At 36.2% G+C, this 25,393-nt stretch overlaps 1 protein-coding gene across 15 annotated transcripts in view; it reads right to left on the reverse strand.

Moving 5' to 3' along the window:
• Positions 1-25,393, reverse strand: part of GPHN (gephyrin) — a 617,199-nt gene that overhangs the window by 225,939 nt on the left and 365,867 nt on the right. For all 15 annotated transcript variants that reach the window (XR_013827354.1, XR_013827355.1, XM_079915075.1 and 12 more), the window contains one exon: positions 6,630-6,764. Coding sequence is in view for 13 of the 15 variants with exons in the window: in XM_079915075.1 (XP_079771201.1) it covers positions 6,630-6,764 (135 nt within the window). In the remaining 2 variants the exon portion in view is untranslated. The remainder of the gene's footprint in view (positions 1-6,629; positions 6,765-25,393) is intronic.

A 25,393-nucleotide genomic window follows, 5' to 3' on the forward strand; every position in this document is an offset into this window, starting at 1 on the left:
ACTATGACTATTCAGACTTAGATGTCTGGTAGGCATTTTCTTGAAAATGAATGAAATGAGACTGTCAATTCATGGAAAACAGACAGGATTTGTTGGGTTTTTTTTTGTTTTTTTTTTTTGCCAAAGAAGAAACTCTACGTTTTAAGCAAAAATTAGAACTGTGGAAAATGTATATCACCATGAGCTTGAGAGCTTCCAATGCTTCCAAGGCATTTTTAATGAGCTTGGTGGTTATATTAATTAAAATGATTTTGGATATAGTCAACACTTGGAAGAACTTATATTTTCCATGTGATCAAAAAATATGTTACAAAATCATACCTGTTTATAAGATCCAATAAACGTTCAGGACAGACCAATGGATTTTTTTTCCCCAGAACAAACAACTTTTTATTGAAGTATAGTTGATTTACAATGTTGTATTAGTTTCAGGTGCATAGCAAAGTGATTCAGTGAGATATATATATATATATATATATATATATATATTCTTTCTCAGATTCTTTTCCATTATAGATTATTATAAGGTATTGAACAGTTCCCTGTGCTATAGAGTAGATCCTTGTTTATTTTATATACAGTAGTGTGTCCAACAGATTTTAATACATAGGAGTATGAAATTGTCCTTGACAGGGTTTTAGATTCTACGCTTCAACTAACTTTTTTTTTTTTTTTTGGTACGCGGGCCTCTCACTGTTGTGGCCTCTCCCATTGCAGAGCACAGGCTCCGGACGTGCAGGCTCAGCGGCCATGATTCACGGGCCCAGCCGCTCTGCGGCATGTGGGATCTTCCCGGACTGGGGCACGAACCCGCGTCCCCTGCATCGGCAGGTGGACTCTCAACCACTGTGCCACCAGGGAAGCCCTACGCTTCAACTAACTTTTAATAGACTACTAATTGAAAAATTTTGATGTAGTGTCAAAGAATATCCACAATTATAAGAAAATGTTATTAAGATAGTCCTTTCTTTTCTAACTACGGATCTGTGAGGTTGGATTTGTTTCTTCATATGCTTCAACCAAAATAACATATCACAACAGATTGAGTACAGAAGCAGATGTGAGAATCTACCTGCCTTCCATTAAACCAGACATCAAAATGAATGTGAAGAAAAAGTAAAACAGTGCCATCCTTTTTAGTAGATTTTAAAATTTTTGGAAAATATTATTTTTCCCATAGCAGTATTATTTATATTAACATAGAAAGGCCTTATTATTCTCATTTTGAAGCAAATAAATAAACATTTAAAAAATTTCTAAGTTTTAATTTTCAGTGCAGTAAACATCACCAACTATAATTCACATAAACAAACTATTTGAGGTCCTTAATAATTTTTAAGTTTGTAAAGGGGTCCCGAGACCATTAAGTTTGAGAGCTGCTGGATCTGACCAATAACGTTGAGAATATTATTGCTCAATAACCAACGCCCCCATGGGACAGTTAACTTTGAACACAAAAAAACATATATTTTTATGCCCAGAGGATGTATTTTATTAAATTAATTAATGTTATTAATTCAGTTTTTCCCAACCTTTTTGGTGTTTGTTGACTCCACATGTAGAACCCATACATTTCTACAATGTCATTAACTGCTGAACAGTTGTTGATATACCATTGTTGACATGACTTCAGACAAAAGCAAAGAAACCTGATGTTTAGTGTAGTCTTACTGATTTTATTTAGGCTCTCAAAAATAGTGGAAAAGCATTTGTAGTCCTCAGTTATTGCCTTGGTCTAGGCTAGAATTTTAGAAATTTCATGACATTCTCCAGAGACCTGGGAACCAATGAACTAGCCATAGTACACAATCACTCTGATGTTCACAAAGGAAAGTGGTGATAATATGGAATAGTTTGTAAAAACTAACATCCTAGGAAAAAAATCTCAGAGAAAATATTACCCTGGATCAAATATTACTGGATCAAATAACGCCATTTTATATGTAAAGGAAATCACACTGCCTTTCAAACATACACATTAAAAACTTTGGGTTAAGAAAATATTCTTTAACCAGAGTAATATAAATTCTTTTGCTCAAAGGACAATAACAGAAGCCTAGAGAGAAGTCATAATTCTGCATTTTGTTTGAATATAAGATTAGACATTATTACTAATTATTAAACGAACACATACTACCTAAAGATATTTCAATATATACATTTAAATTATTTTATAAACTTCAGTTTAATTAGGGAGAATTTATATTTTCTTCTTAAGGGGAAAAAAAAAGAACTTGCTGGTTAGTCTGGGCACAAAATTCTATTCTAACCTTTGAGGTACAAGGGAATATGTGACAAGAGATTACATTTATTCATTTATTTATTTTAGTCAAACTTCAGATGCTTAGGGAATAAAAGGAAAATTGAATTGGTCTTTGTAAAAAATTCTCTATTTTAATAACATCTATAGGGAATGGTGAATTGATTGGAAGTTTGGAATTTTTTTCTTTTTTGTTCTGGTTATTATGCTCTACAACAAGCCTCTTGATTCTAATAGAGGTGCTGCTGCCTTTCATAATTGAAAATCAGAACTCATTTAAGTTGTGGACCATGCTCACTTTAAAACGCAGTTTGTTACAGAATTATTCTTTTAGCAAACCATTTTTGGGAGACTATCACCATTTTAGAACTTGAGTCCTCTAGATATTGCCCATTCATAGAATCTACATACTATTTGACTTTTTTGACTTAGGCACTAATTTACTTAGGGCAATGAAAGACTAAAATCCCAAGTTTGTTTTTAAAATATACTTCACTGTGTTCTCAAGCAAGAGAAGTGAAAATCAATTGTCATTTCAGTCAGATTTCATTAAAAGAAAATATCTGATATGAAAGAGAAACGACTTTCTCCATATACAGAAAAATATGTCATTTCAGCAAATAAATTTTTGCAGGAGACAATGTCATTCTATGAAGAACTGTTTAGAAAAGATAACACCTTGTTGTCCTTGTTAGATTGTGATGAGTGTACTGAAAAGGAAATCCAAACTTTGTATGTTTTACAGATCGTGTTCTCACTATAGCTGGAGAATCTTAAAGGATCAAAGCACAATCAAAGAACAATTATATTGCAGTGAGCATAAAAAAACGTGAATTTAAAATAATGTTTAATATTACATTGTTGACCTCACAGGAATAGATGCATACATACAAATGGACAGAAAGTTTTCATCTTAAATCCTCCCCCATGATAAAAAGCTACAGAGGGAAAGGTTGGAACTGTTAGTTTTTAATCATAATTTGGTTATTTAACTCTTCTGTGTTTTCACAAAGACTAGGGTAAGTGCTTCTGATGGTTATTCCCAGAGTATTCTGTACTCCTGCTGATAAATCATAGCACTTATTATACTTTATTATAATTTATAGTTGCCTGTTTTATCTGTTTGTAAAGCCAAGAACAATGTTATTTGCTCACCACTGCTTTCCCAGAACCAGGCAAAGACTTATTTAATAGATTAATAACCCTGTTGGGGAGGCAAGGATTACCAGCTTCATCACAGACAAAAAGCTCAGAGAAGTTGAGCAAGTTGCTTATTGCAGTGTAGTAATTAAGTAGAGAAGTCAGCATTTGAATCCAGGTCGTCTATTATCAAGTCAAGTGCTCTTTCTAGTGCTCATCTTTTAAGACTGTATTGTATTTCCGATGTAAAGAAAACATATTCGCACATATATTTCTACACATGACAGACTGCATGCCTAATCTGAAACATGGAAGGGGTATTTCTATGGGGTTTGGCAAACAGTAATATGTACTAAATTATAAATATCCCATCTAAGATGCAGTAACAATAACAATGTCAAACTCAACTTGTGTTCTAATCTTGTGCTAAGATATCATTCCTGGGATGTCTCATACATATATTAGATTGAAAACATTCAAAACCAAAATGTATTAACCACTCTCCTTTGCTTTTTCTCTTTTATTCCTTAGTATAGTTAATAACATCATTTACCCATATCTCAAATTAGAAACCTGACTTTCTTTTTGATTTCTTCTCTGCCCTAAATTTTTATGCTATAAAATTAAAATAAAGAATTCATCTAGAACAGATTAATGTCCTAAAACCTACATCCTTGAAATTTGACTCAGCAGGCAAAGGCAAAAAAAAAAAAGTCATTATTTAAAATAAAAAAGAATTGATACCTGAAGTTGAATTTTGAAGTCACTGAATTAGGTTATTTATGTACTAATGAAGTTTTAGTCTGAGAGTTCTTGATTGGTGAATACTACCTGTAAGGTGGTCATTTCTGCTGAATATAATTCTCAAAACCTCCACCTGGCAAAAAAGCTTTTGTTTTATTTTATTCATCTTTCATGTCCCTGGTGAAATGTTACTCCTTAGAGCGGGCTTCTCTGATCATCTCATCTAAGTGAGGTTTCCCTCCTTTTATTTTCTATCACTACACTTTTTTACTTCTCCTTAGTGTGAATTTCAATGTATCATTATTAAGTTACTGTAAAAGTATATTTATTATAATTTAAACAGTTATTTTAAATAAATTTATTTTAAAAATACCTATTTACTTCAATATACCATTGACTAAACTGTAAACTCCATGAGGGCAGAGATTATATGTCACTGATATAAAAGTACATATAAAAGCATCTAGTTTACATTCAATTAAGCAGTCTTATAATTTGAGACTTTTAATAGGAGGATTAATTTGATTATCTTCACTTCTTTTTAAAATATACAAACTAATTTTTCTATTATATTACTATTCTGATTTAACTGTAAAAGTTTAATTTTAAAATTACAACAAAGCAATAATTTTATCTTTGAGATTACATTCTGGTGTTGGTAAAAATTATTTAAAAGAAACAGAATCTTATTCCTAGACAAAAATACAGAAAAAAATTCCTGAAAAAAAAGATATTCAAATATTGTTTTATTTGAATTTACTGTCAATGTGAACAGCTAAGTGTTAACTATGGAAAAAATATCAAGACAAGCCACTTCCTCCCCTAAAATTTTGCAATAAGCAAATTAACTTAATGTAGAAATTTGGAGTGATTTTTAAAACTGTATTTAATATTCTCTTTGCAATTAAGATGTAATTGCAGAGTTTTAAAAAGGCTCAAGAACTACTATGTATAATTAAACTTAGTTTAAAATATTTATGTACACAGTATATCACTAAGAAAAAAATACTGTGTCTTAGATAATTCTGTATTCCCATCATTAAGGTCTTAATATTTGGTGAATGAGTAAATTTTATACTGGACTTAACATCTAGCTTTAATTATTCCCAGACTTTATAAATGAGTACAACTTATACTGTTAGAATTTAATGAAGTCAAATAAATTATTTTGTTTTAAAAATTTATAAGATATGGATGAGATTCTTCTACCCAAATTATGTCTTGAGAACTCCATGTTTTCATTCAGTTGAAGATGTAGCTGACTGGCACCCCATGTATAAATGTATAACATACATTTTATATCTAGAATGTTTTTATAGTTTTTCTTTATTGAAGATTTAGGACGTCAATTTTTTTAAACTATAAAATTAATATCAGCTATTTTTGACACAAGTCTAAAAACAATGATATACAACAGTTAACACTCTGAAGACTTTGCTGAAAAGGTTGTACCATGGAATGTAAAAACAACTGCACTACACATATCAAGAATTGCTTGAGATTACTTCTAGTTAAATTCAATGATAATATTCATAAAACTCATAGAAAAGCTGGAATTGAGGAAGATAGCTATATAAGTCCTTAAATCTGATGACAGTGAAAAAGCCACAGTTTGAAAAATTACCTAGAGAGCCCTGAAATAAATTTACTGTATAGCCTGATATCTAACGTCATATCCTATTAAATAAGAAGGAATGTTACTGTTAAGCTTTTGATGCCAATAGTGGATCTATCCCATAGAAAACTTGAAAGCACAAATGACTAACTTTGCCTGGAAAGAGATATTCCAGGAAAAAGCATCACAGTCATAATTAGGTTTGCTACTCAATTTTTCACAACAATGAAGATGTCAGGTAGCAAATAAATGTCTAATCCTCCCCCCACCCCCTTACATGATTCAGTACTTGGGAAAAATTATAAAAAATAAATACTAAGACACCTCCTCCCTCCCCCAACGGTTGGCATTAAAACTTTCTTTCTAATCAATTTAGATTTGTTTCCAAATATTAGGCAGCAACATTCCAAGTTGAATATGTTTGAAAAAATTTGGAATGATACTAGAGCAGGGAGCTACCCCTGCCTGGACAAGTTAAAAAAAATCCCTTTGGTGATATTATTTTATTTTGTTAATCTTACTGTTTATTGGCCAGAAACACATTCATCCCCTGCATAAATAACTTCACTTCTATACTAATAAGTATGCTAAAAAGTAATAAGTCTACAACAAAGAAACAGGAGCTACACAAAGTAATACCTATCGCTGTGAGGTGGTAGGCATTTTGAATGAAATTTCTGTTGCTCTACTGTTGGCCTAATACGACAATCTGTGAAACATTAGGTGGTAACTATGTTATAGCCCATTAATTTTTCATCGTGTTATCTTGCATGCAATCCAATCTTGACAAGCAGAGGGAAATATTGGTTGGTTAGTTTTCCCAGATTCACATAGCAGAGCAGGTGTAAGGTGCCAAGGAACTGTACTTACTTTTGGTGTTGGGCAGGAAGCTGTAGATAGGCGAGATGTAGCCTGAGCACGAGGAGATTCTGAAGGAGTAGTGCTGAGGGAGGCTGTGTCTCGTGGGAGCACCTGAACGCCACGAGAAATGATGGAGTCTGGAATCTGGACAAGAGGAACAAGTATGGTTTAATATGCTGAAAATACCAACAACATGTAAAATCAATACCCACATCAAACATTTTTTGAGGGGGGCATTCTTTGCTGCTGAGCTCTCAGATATTTGGTCTCACTCACTGTTACGTATGAATGCATCCAACAATTTGGGATAGGGTAGAAACCTTCAGATTTAAAATATTTTCCTTGGCCAAATAATATTTCATCAAAGCTTTTTTTATGAGGCAGTACAGAATTGTAGTGAGAAGTAAAGTGTTTGGCATTCATATACTGGCTCTGCCACTTAACAGTTATTTAATTCCTAGATATTTTCCATTTCCCTTTCAGATTCATTCTCCACCCTTCTTCACTCTCTCTGCCTGAAGCTAACCTGTATAGATAGAATCAATAAGCTATTTTGTGCTCTCTGGTTTCTAGCTGGGCTCAGCTAATAGGAGCCACTGTCAGGAAACTGAAGAGTTGTAGGAGAGTAAGGTCTGACATTTATTCCCCTGGCTCCTTCTCTACCAGGTCACCGTAGGTTGGCTAAGATCACAGCCCCTATCAGATGACCCTTGCCTTCGGCTCTTTTCTGGATTCCAATAGCAGCTCCCTCCCTTGCCCCATTAGGACTAGGAGTATTAATGATCCCCACTATTACTAGTCCCAGGGTGCTGCATCATGTTTTGTTGCTTTCCCTAAAATCTGCCCAAGCTTTTGTAAATATCATAGTCCTTTATTAAACTCTTTTCAATTATCCATTTAAGTATGCTGTGACTTTGCTGGGATACTGATGGATATATTTTTTTAACTTGCCATTTCCTTTACCTAAAAAATGTAGATAATGATAGCATTTACCTCACCAGATTATTGCTGAGGGTTAAATAAGATAATGTATATAAATTATGTAACACTTACAAGTAGTTAATACTTAATAAATGTTGGCGATTGCTAGTTGTTATACCTATCAATAGGGTAAAGACTGATGTAACTGAATATTACTACTGTAAAAACATATAAATGTAAGGACAAATAATGTGGATTATTAAAAAACATATTAATATTTACGTTGATTATAAAATTTATTATTTGGGGCTATGCATAATTTAGTTCATGTTCTGGGCTAGTACTAGTAAGTGTAGGTCTTCTAATCTCAAAATGACAACTTGACTACTTTCAAGCAATTATCATTCAATCAACAAATATTACTTACTATGTGAAAAGAAGAAAACAGCAGCCAGATTTTGTGACTAGAAAGGTGCTCTCTATCTAACACACCATCTCTTTCTCACAAAGGACATATTATTTTCATAAATGCTCTTTTATTTAGTTTCCATACCTACATCCTCAATACCAAAGGTACTGCCACCATTTCAGGGCTTAACAATTTATGTGATTTATGAACAATAACCCCATAACTAGGATGAAAAGCAATGGGAATTCTGAGAAGAAAAATAGCTCCATTTGCTATTATATTTGAATAGTGAATTGCAATAAATATTTTAAAGAAATGGAAGCAGTCTAATTTAGAAGAGCTATATGTTGTCACTTATGTCTAATATAAAAGGCCATGTATTGGAAAGAAAAAGGTCAAATGCCCCTATTATATTTCACATAATACCACGTTTCTCTCTTTCACAGAAATTACCCATACTTATACTACATTTATATGTATGCTAGTTTGATCAATGTCTATCTCCCACACCAGAATGCATTGTCATGATGATGGAACTGTGTTTTTGCTACTACTGTACATCCAGTACCTAATGAAGCATCTGCACAAAGTAGTATACATGTATGATGTATATTTCCAGACTTACACACACACACACACACACACACACAATCTTCATCCCCCCAATAAACAAAAGAGTAGGATATTTGAGGAAGAAGGTAACTTTAAATTGTGAGGTACATACTTTTGGGTCACTAGCCTGGAAATACAGAATTAACTATTGGAAATATGAGACTGGAGCTCAGGAAAAAGTTAGGGATTGGATATATACTTTGGGAATTATCACTGAAGGTGGTAGTTTCAGTCATGCAAATATTTCAGGTCACCCAAGGAGGGCATGTAAAAGAACAAAAGATGACGGTTCAAAATTCTAGGTGATATCCATAAGGGGTTAACAGAAGAAAAGGAATTAGGGGAAAAAAAAGCCCTGTAAATGGTATGATGATACAATCTTGTTTTCCTTGAATAATCTGGGTTTATATCTATTATCCTGACTTTATTAAATAACACATCTTCTCACTTTCAGAAGTGTTTCAGTTTGGAAGATAAATTATTTGGTCTTCCTATCTTTAAGAAACAGAGACAAAAGAGGAAAATTAAGACAGAGTGAACATAAGGGAAGAGAAAAGAGAAGAAAGATGTTACAAAAGATGTTACAAAATATCAACTATTGGGGAGAACAGGAGTAAGGTGAGAGTTGAAAAGATGCCATTAGATCTAGCAATTAAAGAAGATACAAGTAAAGTAAAAAGAATAGAAACGAGTTGAGGAAGCAAGTGGGGATGACAAACCAGGGTAACTGGTGGAAAAAAAAGAGAGACATTCACTAATATTCTTTTCTTTGGTGCTTGGAATGAAGATCTATCTAATGAGAAAAATGGGAAGTAAAAGTGGGAAAGATAACTCTAGGAGCATCATAAAAATCTGGAAAAATGCATTCATGACTGAAGCATGGAGGATAACTAAGGCATTGGCAAAGGAAATATCAACCATCATTGAGAATCCAGTTAATCCTGGCAACCATAAATTTCCAATTTCATTATGTAATATAGTGTGGAAATAAAACTTCACCCATCTCAAAAAAGAAAGTTATGCTACAGACAGAGACTTAGAAATTATTTGCAGAGATAAGATTGTGGAAGCTACAGAAATAGATGAGATCTGAAAGACAAAGACCTTATGGAAAGAATACAGCAAAACAGAAAAAGGAGAAAGAAACAGACATTAAAGAACAAGATAGAGGTGGTCATTAGTAACCTAAAAGAAAGAGATTATTTGATGAAGATAGATACCTCAATAGAGGTGGTAAAGAAAAAAGTTGGAGGAAAAGGATGCAGTGAATATGGATAACTCTGTTGTACAGTGTTTGTAATGTTTCCTTTTTGGAGATATTATGAACAATTCTTGTTCATGTACCATAATTCCCACATGCATTAATTCTAGGATATATATACTCAGAAACAGAATTGCTGGTTGTAGGGTGTGAATACTTTCTTTTACAAATTCCCAAATTGGTTAAGTCAATTTATATGTCTATCAAAAGAAAATGGTGACAATTCCTCTTACTCCACTACTTAGCTCTACCTAGTATTGTCAGTATTATTAATTCTTCTTCAAATGGGTTACTAAAAATGTCTTAATGTGTGTGTTTTTTAAAAGTCTTTATTGAATTTGTTACAAGATTGCTTCTGTTTTATGTTTTGATATTTTGGATGCGAGGCACGTGGGATCTTAGCTCCCTGACCAGGGATCAAACCCACATCTCCTGCATTGGAAGGTGAAGTCTTAACCACTGGACTGCCAGGGAAGTCCCCTTAATGTGGTTTTAATTTCTTTTCCCATCATTGTTAATGAGAGTAAATACCTTTTCATGTTTATCAGCTATTTAGATGTTCTCTTCTGTAAAGTCCCTATTCAATTTGCCCTATTTTTCCCTTATTAAGTCATTCATTTTTTATTGAATTGTTACATTTCTGTATCTATTCTGGATAACAAGTCCTTTATCAGTTTTATATGGTGTAAATATCTATTCCTACTATGTAGCTTGCCTTCTTTATCATGTATTGTGATGAACAGAATATTTTAATTTAAATTTAGTTAGCTCTATCAATATTTTCCTTTATAGTTAAGTGGTTTTTGTGTCTTAAAAGGAATCCTTTCTGAGTGACATCAGTAGAAAGGTAGAGTAGGTAATGTCAGTAGTCCACACCTCTACTAAAGAAGTGAATAAACTAACAAAATCTGTCAGAATCAACTTTATCAGAAATCTAGAAACTAATCAAGTTTACAGCAGCCAGGTGAATGCTTAATCAAAACCTCCCACAAAACCCCCCAATTGATCCCCTACTATATAGCTCAGTGATGACCTTGAAGACACAGCCTACATGTCTGGTAAAGGTTCTGAATACTGAAGGGAAACAAACCTTATTCTCAAGGGTTGTGGTTGTTTCAACATGTCTGGTACCTCACTGAAGGATACTCTCAAAGGGCTTTCCTTTATTTTCCCTATCTTGGAACACTCCCATGGCTCAGGCAACTAACTGGAGGGGAGGTTATCCAAATATTTAAAGTCAAACATATTAGCCACTGCTGTCTGGGCAGTGGATAACAGGTGGAATGAATAACAGATTAACTTAAAAACCTGGGAGGAAAGGCCGTGTAATGAGATGCTTTCAGGCATAAGAGCTTTGAAAAGCTCCCAGATATTCCTGAGTTCCAGGAGGTCATGATTATGCCCAAGACAATGCACATCCTTAGAAGACTTCACCTAATGTTTCACCTCTTGCTGAACTAAAGATTTTGCACAAGTAGGAAGTGAAGATTAGGCAGAGTAGTAAACTGCCTGGCTGAGCATTGAAGGCATGCTCCAATATACAAAAAGAGCTCATCTGCAAAGAATGGGAGATTTTCCTTTTCTGTATATTTATATTTTCCAGGCATTTAAGGAAATTATGTCAAATCACTAGCTGACTACGAAGCTAATGGAACAGAGACTTCAGTGGCCACACACAACAAAGAAGAACAGACTTGACAAAAGTAGTTCAGATATTTGTAGTGAGGTGGATGGACCTAGAGACTTTCATACAGAGTGAAGTAAGTCAGAAAGAGAAAAACCAATACCGTATGCTAACACATATATATGGAATAGAAAAAAAAGAAAATGGTCAGAAGAACCTAGGGGCAAGACAGGAATAAAGATGCAGACCTCCTAGAGAATGGACTTGAGGATACGGGGAGAGGGAAGGGTAAGCTAGGACAAAGTGAGAGAGTGGCATGGACATATATACACTAGCAAATGTAAAACAGATAGCTAGTGGGAAGCAGATGCACAGCACAGGGAGATCAGCTCGGTCCTTTGTGACCACCTAGAGGGGTGGGATAGGAAGGTTGGGAGGGAGGGAGATGCAAGAGGGAAGAGATATGGGGACATATGTATATGTATAATTGATTCACTTTGTTATAAAGCAGAAAATGACACACCATTGTAAAGCAATTATACTCCAAGAAAAATGTTAAAAAAAAAAAGCAGTTCAGAAAAGTTAATCAACAAACAAACAACAACAATTATAACAAGCAGTAATAACATACCCTGGGGACGGGAGAGAATTTGATTTCCAGAGTTGCTACTAGAAATATCTATTAATCAAAAAAGAAGGAAGTAATGGAGGAAATGAGGAACAAGAACAACAACAAAAGACACTGAAAAAAAACAGTGAACTGGAAGAAATCTTACCTTATCTGTAATTACATTAAATATAAGTGGATTAAACTACTCAATTAAAAGGCAAAGACTGGCAGAATAGATTAAACCCCCCTCAAAAAAACAAAACAAAACAGAACAAACCCATGATCCAAGTATATAGTTTAGATCCAAAGACCCATATTGGCTGAAGGTGAAAAACTGGAAAAAATATTCCAGACAAACAGTAATCGAAAGAGAGCTGGAGAGGACGAGGGGAAGGTGGTGGAAGAGTAAGACGCGGAGATCACCTTCCTCCCCACAGATACACCAGAAATACATCTACACGTGGAACAACTCCTACAAAACACCTACTGAACGCTGGCAGAAGACCTCGGACCTCCCAAAAGGCAAGAAACTCCCCACGTACCTGGGTAGGGCAAAAGAAAAAAGAATAAACAGAGACAAAAGGATAGGGACAGGACCTGCACCAGTGGAAGGGAACTGTGAAAGAGGAAAGGTTTCCACACACTAGGAAGCCCCTTCGCCGGCGGAGACTGCAGATGGTGGAGGGAGAAATATTTGGAGGGGAGGAGGAGAGCACAACAACAGGGGTGCGGAGGGCAAAGCGGAGAGATTCCCGCACAGAGGATCGGTGCCGACTGGCACTCACCAGCCCAAGAGGCTTGTCTGCTCACCTGCCAGGGAAGACGGGGCTGGGAGCTGAAGCTTGGGCTTCGGTCGGAGTGCAGGGAGAGGACTGGGGCTGTCGGCCTGAACACAGCCTGCAGGGTGTTAGTGCACCACGGCTAGCCGGGAGGGAGTCCAGGGGAAAGTCTGGATCTGCCGAAGAGGCAAGAGACATTTTCTACCCTCTTTGTTTCCTGGTGCGTGAGGAGAGGGGATTAAGAGCGCTGCTTAAAGGCGCTCCAGAGACGGGCGTGAGCCACGGCCAAAAGCGTGGACCCCAGAGATGGGCATCAGACACTAAGGCTGCTGCTACCCCCAGCAAGAAGCCTGTGTGAGAGCACAGGTCACTATCCACTATCCTTCCGGGAAGTCTGTGCAGCCCGCCACTGCCAGTGTCCCGGGATCCAGGGACAACATCCCCGGCAGAATGCATGGCGCCTCAGGCTGGTGCAACGTTATGCTGGCCTCTGCCGCCACAGGCTCGCCCTGCACTCCGTGCCCCTCCCAACCCCAGGCCTGAGTGAGTCAGAGCCCCCGAATCAGCGGCTACTTTAACCCCGTCCTGTCTGAGGGAAAAACAGACGCGCTTTGGCGACCTACACGCAGAGGCAGGGCCAAATCCAAAGCTGAGCCCCTGGGAGCTGTGAGAACAAAGCAGAGAAAGGGAAATCTCTTCTAGCAGCCTCAGAAGCAGCGGATTAAAGCTCCACAATCAACTTGATGTACCCTGCATCTGTGGGATACATGAATAGACAACAAATCATCCCAAATTGAGGAGGTTGACGTTGAGAGCAAGATTTATGATTTTTTCCCCTTTTCCTCTTTTTGTGAGTGTGTATGTGTATGCTTCTGTGTGAGATTTTGTCTGTATAGCTTTGCTTCCACCATTTGTCCTAGGGTTCTACCCGTCCTTTTTTTCTTAATAATTTTTTTTTATTTTCATAACTTTATTTTACTTTATCTTTCTTTCTTTCTTTCTTTCTTTCTTTCTTTCCTTCCTTTCCGCCTTTAGACAACGAATCATCCCAAATTGACGACGTGGACTTTGAGAGCAAGATTCATGATTTTTTCCTCTTTTCCACTTTTTCTGAGTGTGTATGTGTGTGCTTCTGTGTGAGATTTTGTCTGTACAGCTTTGCTTCCACAATTTGTCCTAGGGTTCTATCTGTCCATTTTTTTTCTTAATAATTTTTATTTTAATAACTTTATTATATTTTATGTTACTTTATTTTCTTTCTGTTTTTACCTTCTTTCCCTCTTTCCTTCCTTGCTCCCTCCCTCCTTTCTTTCTACTTCTACTAATTCTTTCTTTGTACTTTTTCTAGCTTTTATTCTGAGCCGTGTGGATGAAAAGCTCTTGGTGCTGCAGCCAGGAGTCAGTGCTGTGCCTCTGAGGTGGGAGAGCCAACTTCAGGACACTGGTCCACAAGAGACCGCCCAGCTCCACAAGAGACCGCCCAGCTCCACATAATATCAAATGGCAAAAATCTCCCAGAGATCTCCATCTCAACACCAGCACCCAACTTCACTCAACGACCAGCAAGCTACAGTGCTGGACATCCTATGCCAAACAACTAGCAAGACAGGAACACAACCCCATCCATTAGCAGAGAAGCTGCCTAAAATCATAATAAGTCCACAGACAACCCAAAACACCACCAGAGGTGGACCTGCGAGCCAGAAAGACAAGATCCAGCCTCATCCACGAGAACACAGGCACTAGTCCCCTCCATCAGGTAGCCTACACAACCCACTGAACCAACCTTAGCTACTGGGGACAGACACCAAAAACAACGGGAACTACGAACTGCAGCCTGCAAAAAGGAGACCTCAAACACAGTAAGATAAGCAAAATGAGTAGACAGAAAAACACACAGCAGATGAAGGAGCAAGATAAAAACCCACCAGATCTAACAAATGAAGAGGAAATAGGCAGTCTACCTTGAAAGAATTCAGAATAATGATATTAAAGATCATCCAAAATCTTGGAAACAGAATAGACAAAATGCAAGAAACATTTAACAAGGACCTAGAAGATCTAAAGATGAAACAAACAACAATGAACAACCCAATAAATGAAATTAAAAATACTCTAGATGGGATCAATAGCAGAATACCTGAGGAAGAAGAACGGATAAGTGACCTGGAAGACAAAATAGTGAAAATAACTACTGCAGAGCAGAATAAGGAAGAAAGAATGAAAACAACTCAGGACAGTCTCAGAGACCTCTGGGACAACATTAAACTCACCAACATTCAAATTACAGGGATTCCAGAAGAAGAAGAGAAAAAGAAAGGGACTGAGAAAATATTTGAAGAGATTATAGTTGCAAACTTCCCTAATATGGGAAAGGAAATAGTTAATCAAGTCCAGGAAGCACAAAGAGTCCCGTACAGGATAAATCCAAGGAGAAATACGCCAAGACACATATTAATCAAACTGTCAAAAATTAATACAAAGAAAACATATTAAAAGTAGCAAGGGAAAAACAACAAATAACACACAAGGGAATCCCCATAAGGTTAACAGCTGATCTTTCAGCAGAAACTCTGCAAGCCAGAAGGGACTGGCAGGACATATTTAAAGTGATGAAGGAGAAAAACCCACAACCACGATTACTCTACCCAGCAAGGATCTCATTCAGATTTGATGGAGAAATTAAAACCTTTACAAACAAAAGTTGAGAGAGTTCAGCACCACCAAACCAGCTTTACAACAGCTGCTAAATGAACTTCTCTAGCAAAGAAACACAAGAGAAGGAAAAGACCTACAATAATGAACCCAAAACAATTAAGAAAATGGGAATAGGAACACACGTATCGATAATTACCTTAAATATAAATGGACTAAATGCTCCTACCATACCAAAAGACACAGACTGGCTGAATGGATACAAAAACAAGACCCATATATATGCTGTCTACAAGAGACCCACTTCAGACCTAGAGACACATATAGACTGAAAGTAAGGGGATGGAAAAAGATATTCTATGCAAATGGTAACCAAAAGAAAGCTGGAGTAGCAATTCTCATATCAGACAAAATAGACTTTAAAATAAAGACTATTAGAAGAGATAAAGAAGGACACTATATAATGATCAAGGGATCGATCCAAGAAGATATAACAATTGTAAATATTTATGCACCCAACATAGGAGCACCTCAATACATAAGGAAAATACTAACAGCCATAAAAGGAGAAATCGACAGTAACACATTCATAGTAGGGGACTTTAACACCCCACTTTCACCAATAGACAGATCATCCAAAATGAAAATAAATAAGGAAACACAAGCTTTAAATGATACATTAAACAAGATGGACTTAATTGATATTTATAGGACATTCCATCCAAAAACAACAGAATACACATTTTTCTCAAGTGCTCATGGAACATGCTCCAGGATAGATCATATCTTGGGTCACAAAACAAGCCTTGGTAAATTTAAGAAAATTGAAATTGTATCCAGTATCTTTTCCGACAACAATGTTATGAGACTAGATATCAATTACAGGAAAAGATCTGTAAAACATACAAACTCATGGAGGCTAAACAATACTCTACTTAATAACGAAGTGATCACTGAAGAAATCAAAGAGGAAATCAAAAAATACCTAGAAACAAATGACAGTGGAGACACGACAATCCAAAACCTATGGGATGCAGTAAAAGCAATTCTAAGAGGGAAGTTTATAGCAATACAATCCTACCTTAAGAAACAGGCAACATCTCGAATAAACAACCTAACCTTGCACCTAAAGCAATTAGAGAAAGAACAAAATACCCCCAAAGTTAGCAGAAGGAAAGAAATCACAAAAATCAGATCAGAAATAAATGAAAAACAAATGAAGGAAACGATAGCAAAGATCAATAAAACTAAAAGCTGGTTCTTTGAGAAGATAAACAAAATTGAAAAACCATTAGCCAGACTCATCAAGAAAAAGAAGGAGAAGACTCAAATCAATAGAATTAGAAATGACAAAGGAGAAGTAACAACTGGCACTGCAGAAATACAAAAGATCATGAGAGATTACTACAAGCAACTCTATGCCAATAAAATGGACAATCTGGAAGAAATGGACAAATTCTTAGAAATGCACAACCTACCAAGACTGAATCAGGAAGAAATAGAAAATATGAACAGACCAATCACAAGCACTGAAACTGAAACTGTGATTAAAAATCTTCCAACAAACAAAAGCCCAACACCAGATAGCTTCACAGGTGAGTTCTATCAAACATTTAGAGAAGAGCTAACACCTATCCTTCTCAAACTCTTCCAGAATATAGCAGAGGGAGGAACACTCCCAAACTCATTCTACGAGGCCACCATCACCTTGATACCAAAACCAGACAAGGATGTTACAAAGAAAGAAAACTACAGGCCAATATCACTGATGAACATAGATGCAAAAATCATCAACAAAATGCTAGCAAACAGAATCCAACAGCACATTAAAAGGATCATACACCATGATCAAGTGGGGTATATTCCAAGAATGCAAGGATTCTTCAATATACGGAAATCAATCAATGTGATAAACCATATTAACAAATTAAAGGAGAAAAACCATATGATCATCTCAATAGATGCAGAGAAAGCTTTTGACAAAATTCAACATCCATTTATGATAAAAACCCTGCAGAAAGTAGGCATAGAGGGAACTTTCCTCAACATAATAAAGGCCATATATGACAAACCCACAGCCAAAATCATCCTCAATGGTGAAAAACTGAAAGCATTTCCACTAAGATCAGGAAGAAGAAAAGGTTGCCTACTCTCACCCCTCTTATTCAACATACTTTTGGAAGTTTTAGCCACAGCAATCAGAGAAGAAAAGGAAATAAAAGGAATCCAAATCAGAAAAGAAGAAATAAGCTGTCACTGTTTGCAGATGACATAATACTATACATAGAGAATCCTAAAGATGCTACCAGAAAACTACTAGAGCTAATCAATGAATTTGGTAAAGTGGCAGGATACAAAATTAATGCACAAAAATCTCTTGCATTCCTATACACTAATGATGAAAAATCTGAAAGTGAAATCAAGAAAACACTCCCATTTACCATTGCAACAAAAAGAATAAAATATCCAGGAATAAACCTACCTACGGAGACAAAAGGCCTGTATGCAGAAAAGTATAAGACACTGATGAAAGAAATTAAAGATGATACAAATACATGGAGAGATATACCATGTTCTTGGATTTGAATAATCAACATTGTGAAAATGACTCTAATGCCCAAAGCAATCTACAGATTCAATGCAATCCCTATCACACTACGAATGGTATTTTTCACAGAACTAGAACAAAAAATTTCACAATTTGTATGGAAATACAAAAGACCCCGAATAGCCAAAGCAATCTTGAGAACAAAAAACGGAGCTGGAGGAATCAGGCTCCCTGACTTCAGACTATACTACAAAGCTACAGTAATCAAGACAGTATGGAACTGGCACAAAAACAGAAAGATAGATCAATGGAACCGGATAGAAAGCCCAGAGTTAAACCCACGCACATATGGTCACCTTATCTTTGATAAAGGAGGCAGGAATGTACAGTGGAGAAAGGAGAGCCTCTTCAATAAGTGGTGCTGGGAAAACTGGACAGGTACATGTAAAAGTATGAGATTAGATCACTCCCTAACACCATACACAAAAATAAGCTCAAAATGGATTAAAGACCTAAATGTAAGGCCAGAAACTTTCAAACTCTTAGAGGAAAACATAGGCAGAACAGTCTATGACATGAATCACAGCAAGATCCTTTTTGACCCACCTCCTAGAGAAATGGAAATAAAAACAAAAATAAACAAATGGGACCTAATGAAACTTCAAAGCTTTTGCACAGCAAAGGAAACCATAAAGAAGACCAAAAGACATCCCTGAGAATGGGAGAAAATATGTGCAAATGAAGCAACTGACAAAGGATTAATCTCCAAAATTTATAAGCAGCTCATGCAGGTCAATAACAAAAAGAAAAAAGAACCCAATCCAAAAATGAGGAGAACTAAATAGACATTTCTCCAAAGAAGATATACAGACTGCCAACAAACACATGAAAGAATGCTCAACATCATCAAACATTAGAGAAATGCAAATGAAAACTACAGTGAGATATCAGCTCACACCAGTCAGAATGGCCATCATCAAAAAATCTAGAAACAATAAATGCTGGAGAGGGTATGGAGAAAAGGGAACACTCTTGCACTGCTAGTTGGAATGTGAATTGGTACAGCCACTATGGAGAACAGTATGGAGGTTCCTTAAAAAACTACAAATAGAACTACCATATGACCCAGCAATCCCACTACCGGGCATATACCCTGAGAAAACCATAATTCAAAAAGAGTCATGTACCAAAATGTTCATTGCAGCTCTATTTACAATAGCCCGGAGATGGAAACAACCTAAGTGTCCATCATCGGATGAATGGATAAAGAAGATGTGGCACATATATACAATGGAGTATTACTCAGCCATAAAAAGAAACGAAATTGAGCTATTTGTAATGAGGTGGATAGACCTAGAGTGTGTCATACAGAGTGGTGTACGTCAGAAAGAGAAAAACAAATACCATATGCTAACACATATATATGGATTTTTTTTTTTTTTTTGCGGTACACGGGCCTCTCACTGCTGTGGCCTGTTCTGCTGTGGAGCACAGGCTCTGGACGCGCAGGCCCAGCAGCCATGGCTCATGGGCCCAGCCGCTCCGCAGCATGTGGGATCCTCCCGGAGCGGGGCACGAACCCGTGTCCCCTGCATCGGCAGGCGGACTCCCAAACACTGCGCCACCAGGGAAGCCCTATATATGGAATTTAAGAAAAAAAAAATGTCATGAAGAACCTAGGGGTAAGACAGGAATAAAGACACTGACCTACTAGAGAATGGACTTGAGGATATGCGGAGGGGGAACGGTAAGCTGTGACAAAGCGAGAGAGAGGCATGGATATATATACACTACCAAACGTAAGGCAGATAGCTAGTGGGAAGCAGCCACATAGCACAGGGAGATCAGCTCGGTGCTTTGTGACCGCCTGGAGGGGTGGGATAGGGAGGGTGGGAGGGAGGGAGATGCAAGAGGGAAGAGATATGGGAACATATGTATAACTGATTCACTTTGTTATAAAGCAGAAAGTAACACACTATTGTAAAGTAATTATACGCCAATAAAAATGTAATAAATAAAAAAAGAACGAGAGCTGGCATAGCTATAATAATATTAGACAAAATGGACTGTAAGGCAAAAACTGTTCAAAGAGACAAAGACCTCAGATAATGACAAAAAGGTCAATTCATCAGAAGACAAAACAGTTATAAACACTTATCCAGAGTCCCAAAATATATAAAACAAAACCCAACAGTATTAAAGAGAGAAAAAACTTTTTTAACAATAAAACTGGCAGACTTCAATGCTCTCAACACTTTCAATAATGGCTAGAATAGCCAGTAAGAAGATCAACAAGTAAAACAGAAGATTTGAACAAGAGTATAAACCAATTAGACCTAGTAACCATATAGAAAACAATCTACCTATCAGGTAGATTGTTCCATGTTCTCAAGTGAACATGGAACATTCTACAGGATAGACCAAATGTCAGGCCACAAAATAAGTCTCACTAAAATACTGAAGTCATACAATGTTTCTTCTCCGACCATAATGGAAGAAAAGTAGAAATCAATATAGAAATAAACTGACAAATTTACAAATATGTGGAAATTAGACACATTCTTAAACAACCAATGAGTCAAGGAAAAAAATCACAATAGAAATTAGAAAATACTTTGATATGAATGAAAATGAAAACACAACATACCAAAACTTATGGGATATAGCAACAGGAATGCTCAGAGGAAAATGTATAAGAAAAGCAAACCAACCTCCCAAAAAAGAGGAGGAAGGAGTAATACAGATTCCAGTGGAGATAAATTAAATAGAGAACAGAAAAACACTGAAAGGATCAACAAAACCCAAACTGGTTCTTTGAAAATATCAACAGCATTGGCCAACTTTTAGCTAGACTGACCAAGAGAAAAAAAGATAAAACTCAAATTACTAAAATCACTAATGAAGTGGGAACATTATTATTGATCTCACAGAAATAAAAAAGATTGTAAGGGGAATGCTATGAACAATTATATGCCAACAAATGAGGTAACCTAGAGGAAACAGACAAGTTCTTAGAAACACAAAAACTATCAAAACTGATTCAAGAAGAAACAGAAAATCTGGAATAGACAAATAACAAGTAAAAAGACTGAATCAGTAATTAGAAAAAAGCTTCCAACAAGAAAAAGCTCAGAACCCGATGGCTTCATCAAAGAATTCTTTCAAATGTTTAAAGAAGAATTAAATAATTCTAAATAATAAATCCTTCACAAACTCTTCCAGAAAATGGAAGAGAAGGCTTCCTAAACTTATTTTACGGGGCCAGTATTACCCTGATACCAAAGACAAATTAAGATGACACAGGAAAAGAATATTACAAACCAATATCCTTTATGAATATAGATGTTTGGCAAACATCCTAAATAAAGTACTATAAAATGTAATCCAACAGCATATTAAAAGGATTATATACTATGACCATGTGGGATTTATTCCATTAATGTAAGGGTGTAATGTAATGTAATAATTACATTATTCCATTAATGTAATGTAATGGAATGGAATTATTCCATTAATTCCATTAATGTAAGGTAATGTAATACATTCCATTAATGTATTAAAATGTAATATAATCGAAGTGTAATACAATGCATTAATAGAATGAAGAAAAAATCCACATGATCCCAGAATCCAAATGATGTAGAAAAAGCATCTGACAAAATAGAACACCTTTTCATGAGAAAAACATTCAGAAAACTAGGAATAGAAGACAACTTTAAACCTGATAAAGGACATCTATGAAAACCCCACAGCTAACATTCTCCTTAATGAAAGACTGAAAGTTTACTTTAAGATCAGGATCAAGGATGTCTGCACTCACCACTTCTTTTCAACACTGTACTAGAAGTTCTAGCTAGGGAAATTAGGCAGGAAAAAGAAAGAAAAGGCATCCGAATTGGAAAGGAAGAAGTAAAACAATCTCTATTCACAGATGACACAATTTTTTTTTCCACAGAAAGAAATATTTGAACTAATAAATTGAGCAAAGTTGCAGGACATATGAGGAACACACCAAAATCAGTTGTATTTGTATACACTAACACTGAAAATTTAAAAAAAGAATATTAAGAAAGCATTTCCATTTACAACAGAATCAAAAAGAATAAGATATTAAGGAACTGGGGTTCCCTGGTGGCACAGTGGTTGAGAATCTGCCTGCTAATGAAGGGGACACAGGTTCGAGCCCTGGTCTGGGAGGATCCCATATGCCGCGGAGTGACTAGGCCCGTGAGCCACAACTACTGAGACTGCACGTCTGGAGCCTGTGCTCCGCAACAGGAGAGGCCGCGATAGTGAGAGGCCCACACACCGCGATGAAGAGTGGCCCCCGCTCGCCACAACTGGAGAAAGCCCTTGCACAGAAAAGAAGACCCAACACAGCAAAAAAAAAAAAAAAATAATAATAATAAATAAATTACGAAACTCCTACCGCCAACATCTTCTTAAAAAAAAATATTAAGGAATAAATTTCCTTAATTATTCCTTAAATATTAAGGAATAAATTTCCTCCATAAAAAGACATAAATAGGGCTTCCCCGGTGGTGCAGTGGTTAAGAATCCGCCTGCCAGTGCAGGGGACATGGGTTCGAGCCCTGGTCCGGGAAGATCCCACATGCCACGGAGCAACTAAGCCCATGTGCCAAAACTACTGAGCCTGTGCTCTAGATCCTGCAAGCCACAACTACTGAGCCTACGTGCCACAACTACTGAAGCCCGCTCGTCTAGAGCCCATGCTCCGCAACAAGAGAAGCCACTGCAATGAGAAGCCCATGCACTGCAACGAAGAGTAGTCCCCGCTCACCACAACTAGAGAAAGCCCACACACAGCAATGAAGACCAAATGTAGACAAAAATAAATAAATAAAATAAATAACTTTATTAAAATAAGACATAAATAAATGGAAAGACATATATTGTTAAGGTAGCAATACTACACAGAGGGAATTACAGATTCAATACAATCTCTATCAAATTCCAACAAACTAACACAACATTGTAAAGCAACTATACCCCAATAAAAAAATAAATTTAAAAGTATCACGGAAACTGGAAAAAAATTCTAATAGAATTTTTTGCAGAAATAGAAAAGCCCATCCTAAAATTCATATGGAATCTCAGTGGACTCCACATAGACAAAACAATCTTGAAAAACAAAGTTGGAAAACTCACACTTGTCTATTTCAAAACTTACTTCAAAGGTGCAGTAATCAAAACAGTGTAATACTGCCATAAGGATAGACATATAGATCAGTGGGATAGAATTGAAAGTCCAGAAATAAACCCTCTTATTCTTTTATGGTTAAGTGATTTCTGACAAAGGTGCCAAGACAATAGGAAAGAATAATCTTTTCAACAAATTGTGCCAGAACAACTGGATATCCACATTTAAAAAATGAAGTTCTCGGGCTTCCCTGGTGGCGCAGTGGTTGAGAGTCTGCCTGCCGATGCAGGGGACACAGGTTCGAGCCCTGGTCTGGGAAGATCCCACATGCCGCGGAGCAACTGGGCCCGTGAGCCACAACTACTGAGCCTGCGCGTCTGGAGCCTGTGCTCCGCAGCAAGAGAGGCCGCGACAGTGAGAGGCCCGCGCACCGTGATGAAGAGTGGTCCCCGCTTGCCACAAGTAGAGAAAGCCTGCACACAGAAACAAAGACCCAACACAGCCAAAAAAAAAAAAAAAAAAAAAAATGAAGTTCTACCCTTTCCTCACATGATATACAAAAATTATCTCAAAATGGATCAACGACCTAAATGTAAGAGCTAAAAATTATAAAATTCTCAGAAGAAAACAGAGGGATAAATATTCTTTACCTTGGATTTGGTAATTGATACTTAGATATGATACCAAAAGCATAAGGAACAAAATAAAATTTAGACAAACTGGACTTCATCAAATTTAAAAACTTTTGTACATCACAGGATTATCAAGAAAGGTTGAAAAGACAACCAATAGAATGGGAGAAAATATTTGCAAATCATATATCTGATAATGGTTTAGTATCCAGAATATATAAAGAATACTTACAACAGAACAACAAAAGATGAATCCATTTTAAAAAAAAACACCTGATTTTAAGAAATGAGGTAAAAGACTTGAATAGACATTTCCCTGAAGATATACAAATGGTCAACAAGCAACATGAAAAGATGTTCATTATCATCAGTCATTAAGGGAAATGCAAATCAAAACCATAATGAGATACTTCACACTCACTCAATGGCTGTAATTTTTTTAAAAAAGGAAAATAAATGTTGTTGAGAATGTAGAGAAACTGGAAAGCTCATACATTTCTGTTAGGTATGTAAAATGGTGCAGTTCTGTGGAAACAATCTGGCGGTTCCTCACAAAGTTAAACACAGAATTATTATATTACTCAACGGTTCTATCCTAGGTGTATATCCAAGAGAATCAAAAACTGGTGTTCAAACAAACGCTTGTACACAGATGTTGATAGCAGCATTATTTTAATAACGAAAACGTGGAAACAACCTAAATGTCTATCAACTGATCAGTGGCTAAACAAAAGGCATTACATCTATACAACGGAATATTTTACAGCCATAAAATGGAGTACTGATGTCTGCTACAACACAGATGAACCTTGAAAACATGATGTGAAGTGAAAGAAACTAGACAAAAAACGCCACATATTGTATGATTCCACTCATATGTAATGTCCAGAGTAGGCAAATACATAACCAGTAAGTTGATAGGGGATGGGAGGTGGGGGTATGGGGAATGACTACTTACTGGGTGTGGTATTTTTTGAGGGGTGATGAAATATTCTGGAATTAGAGGTGATGCTTGCACAATATTGTAAAAGTACTAAAAGTCACTGAACTGTACACCTAAACATGTTGAATTTTATGTGACTTTTACTTCAATTATATATTTAAAAAGAAATCTTTCCCTAATCCAGCACAATGAAAATTTTGTCCTATATAAATCTGTGAAAGTTTTATAGTTTTGTCTTTCATACTTAGGTCTCTAAAAAATTTAGAACTTTTTTTTGGATACTGTATGGGATACGAGAATCAATTTCATTTTTTATAAGGACTGCCTGTTGTCCCAGCATCATTTATTGAAAAAAGAACTTCACTAATCTGTAGTACAAACTCTGTCATATACCAAGTGTCCATATGTGTTGGCATTTTTTTTAGGCTTCTATTCTGTTCCATTGATCTAAGTGTTAATTCTTGCACCAATAATGCACTTTATATCATTTTAAGTCTTGGTATTTATAGAGCAGATCTTCTCACTCTGTTCTTTTTCTTATTCATGAGTATCTTGGTTATTTTTGGTCCTTTGCATTTCCATTCTGTATAAATTTTAGAAGCAGCTTGTCAAGTTTCT

This window comes from Stenella coeruleoalba (genome assembly GCF_951394435.1).
Source record: "Stenella coeruleoalba genome assembly, chromosome: 2".
Classification (NCBI taxonomy): Eukaryota; Metazoa; Chordata; class Mammalia; order Artiodactyla; family Delphinidae; genus Stenella; species Stenella coeruleoalba.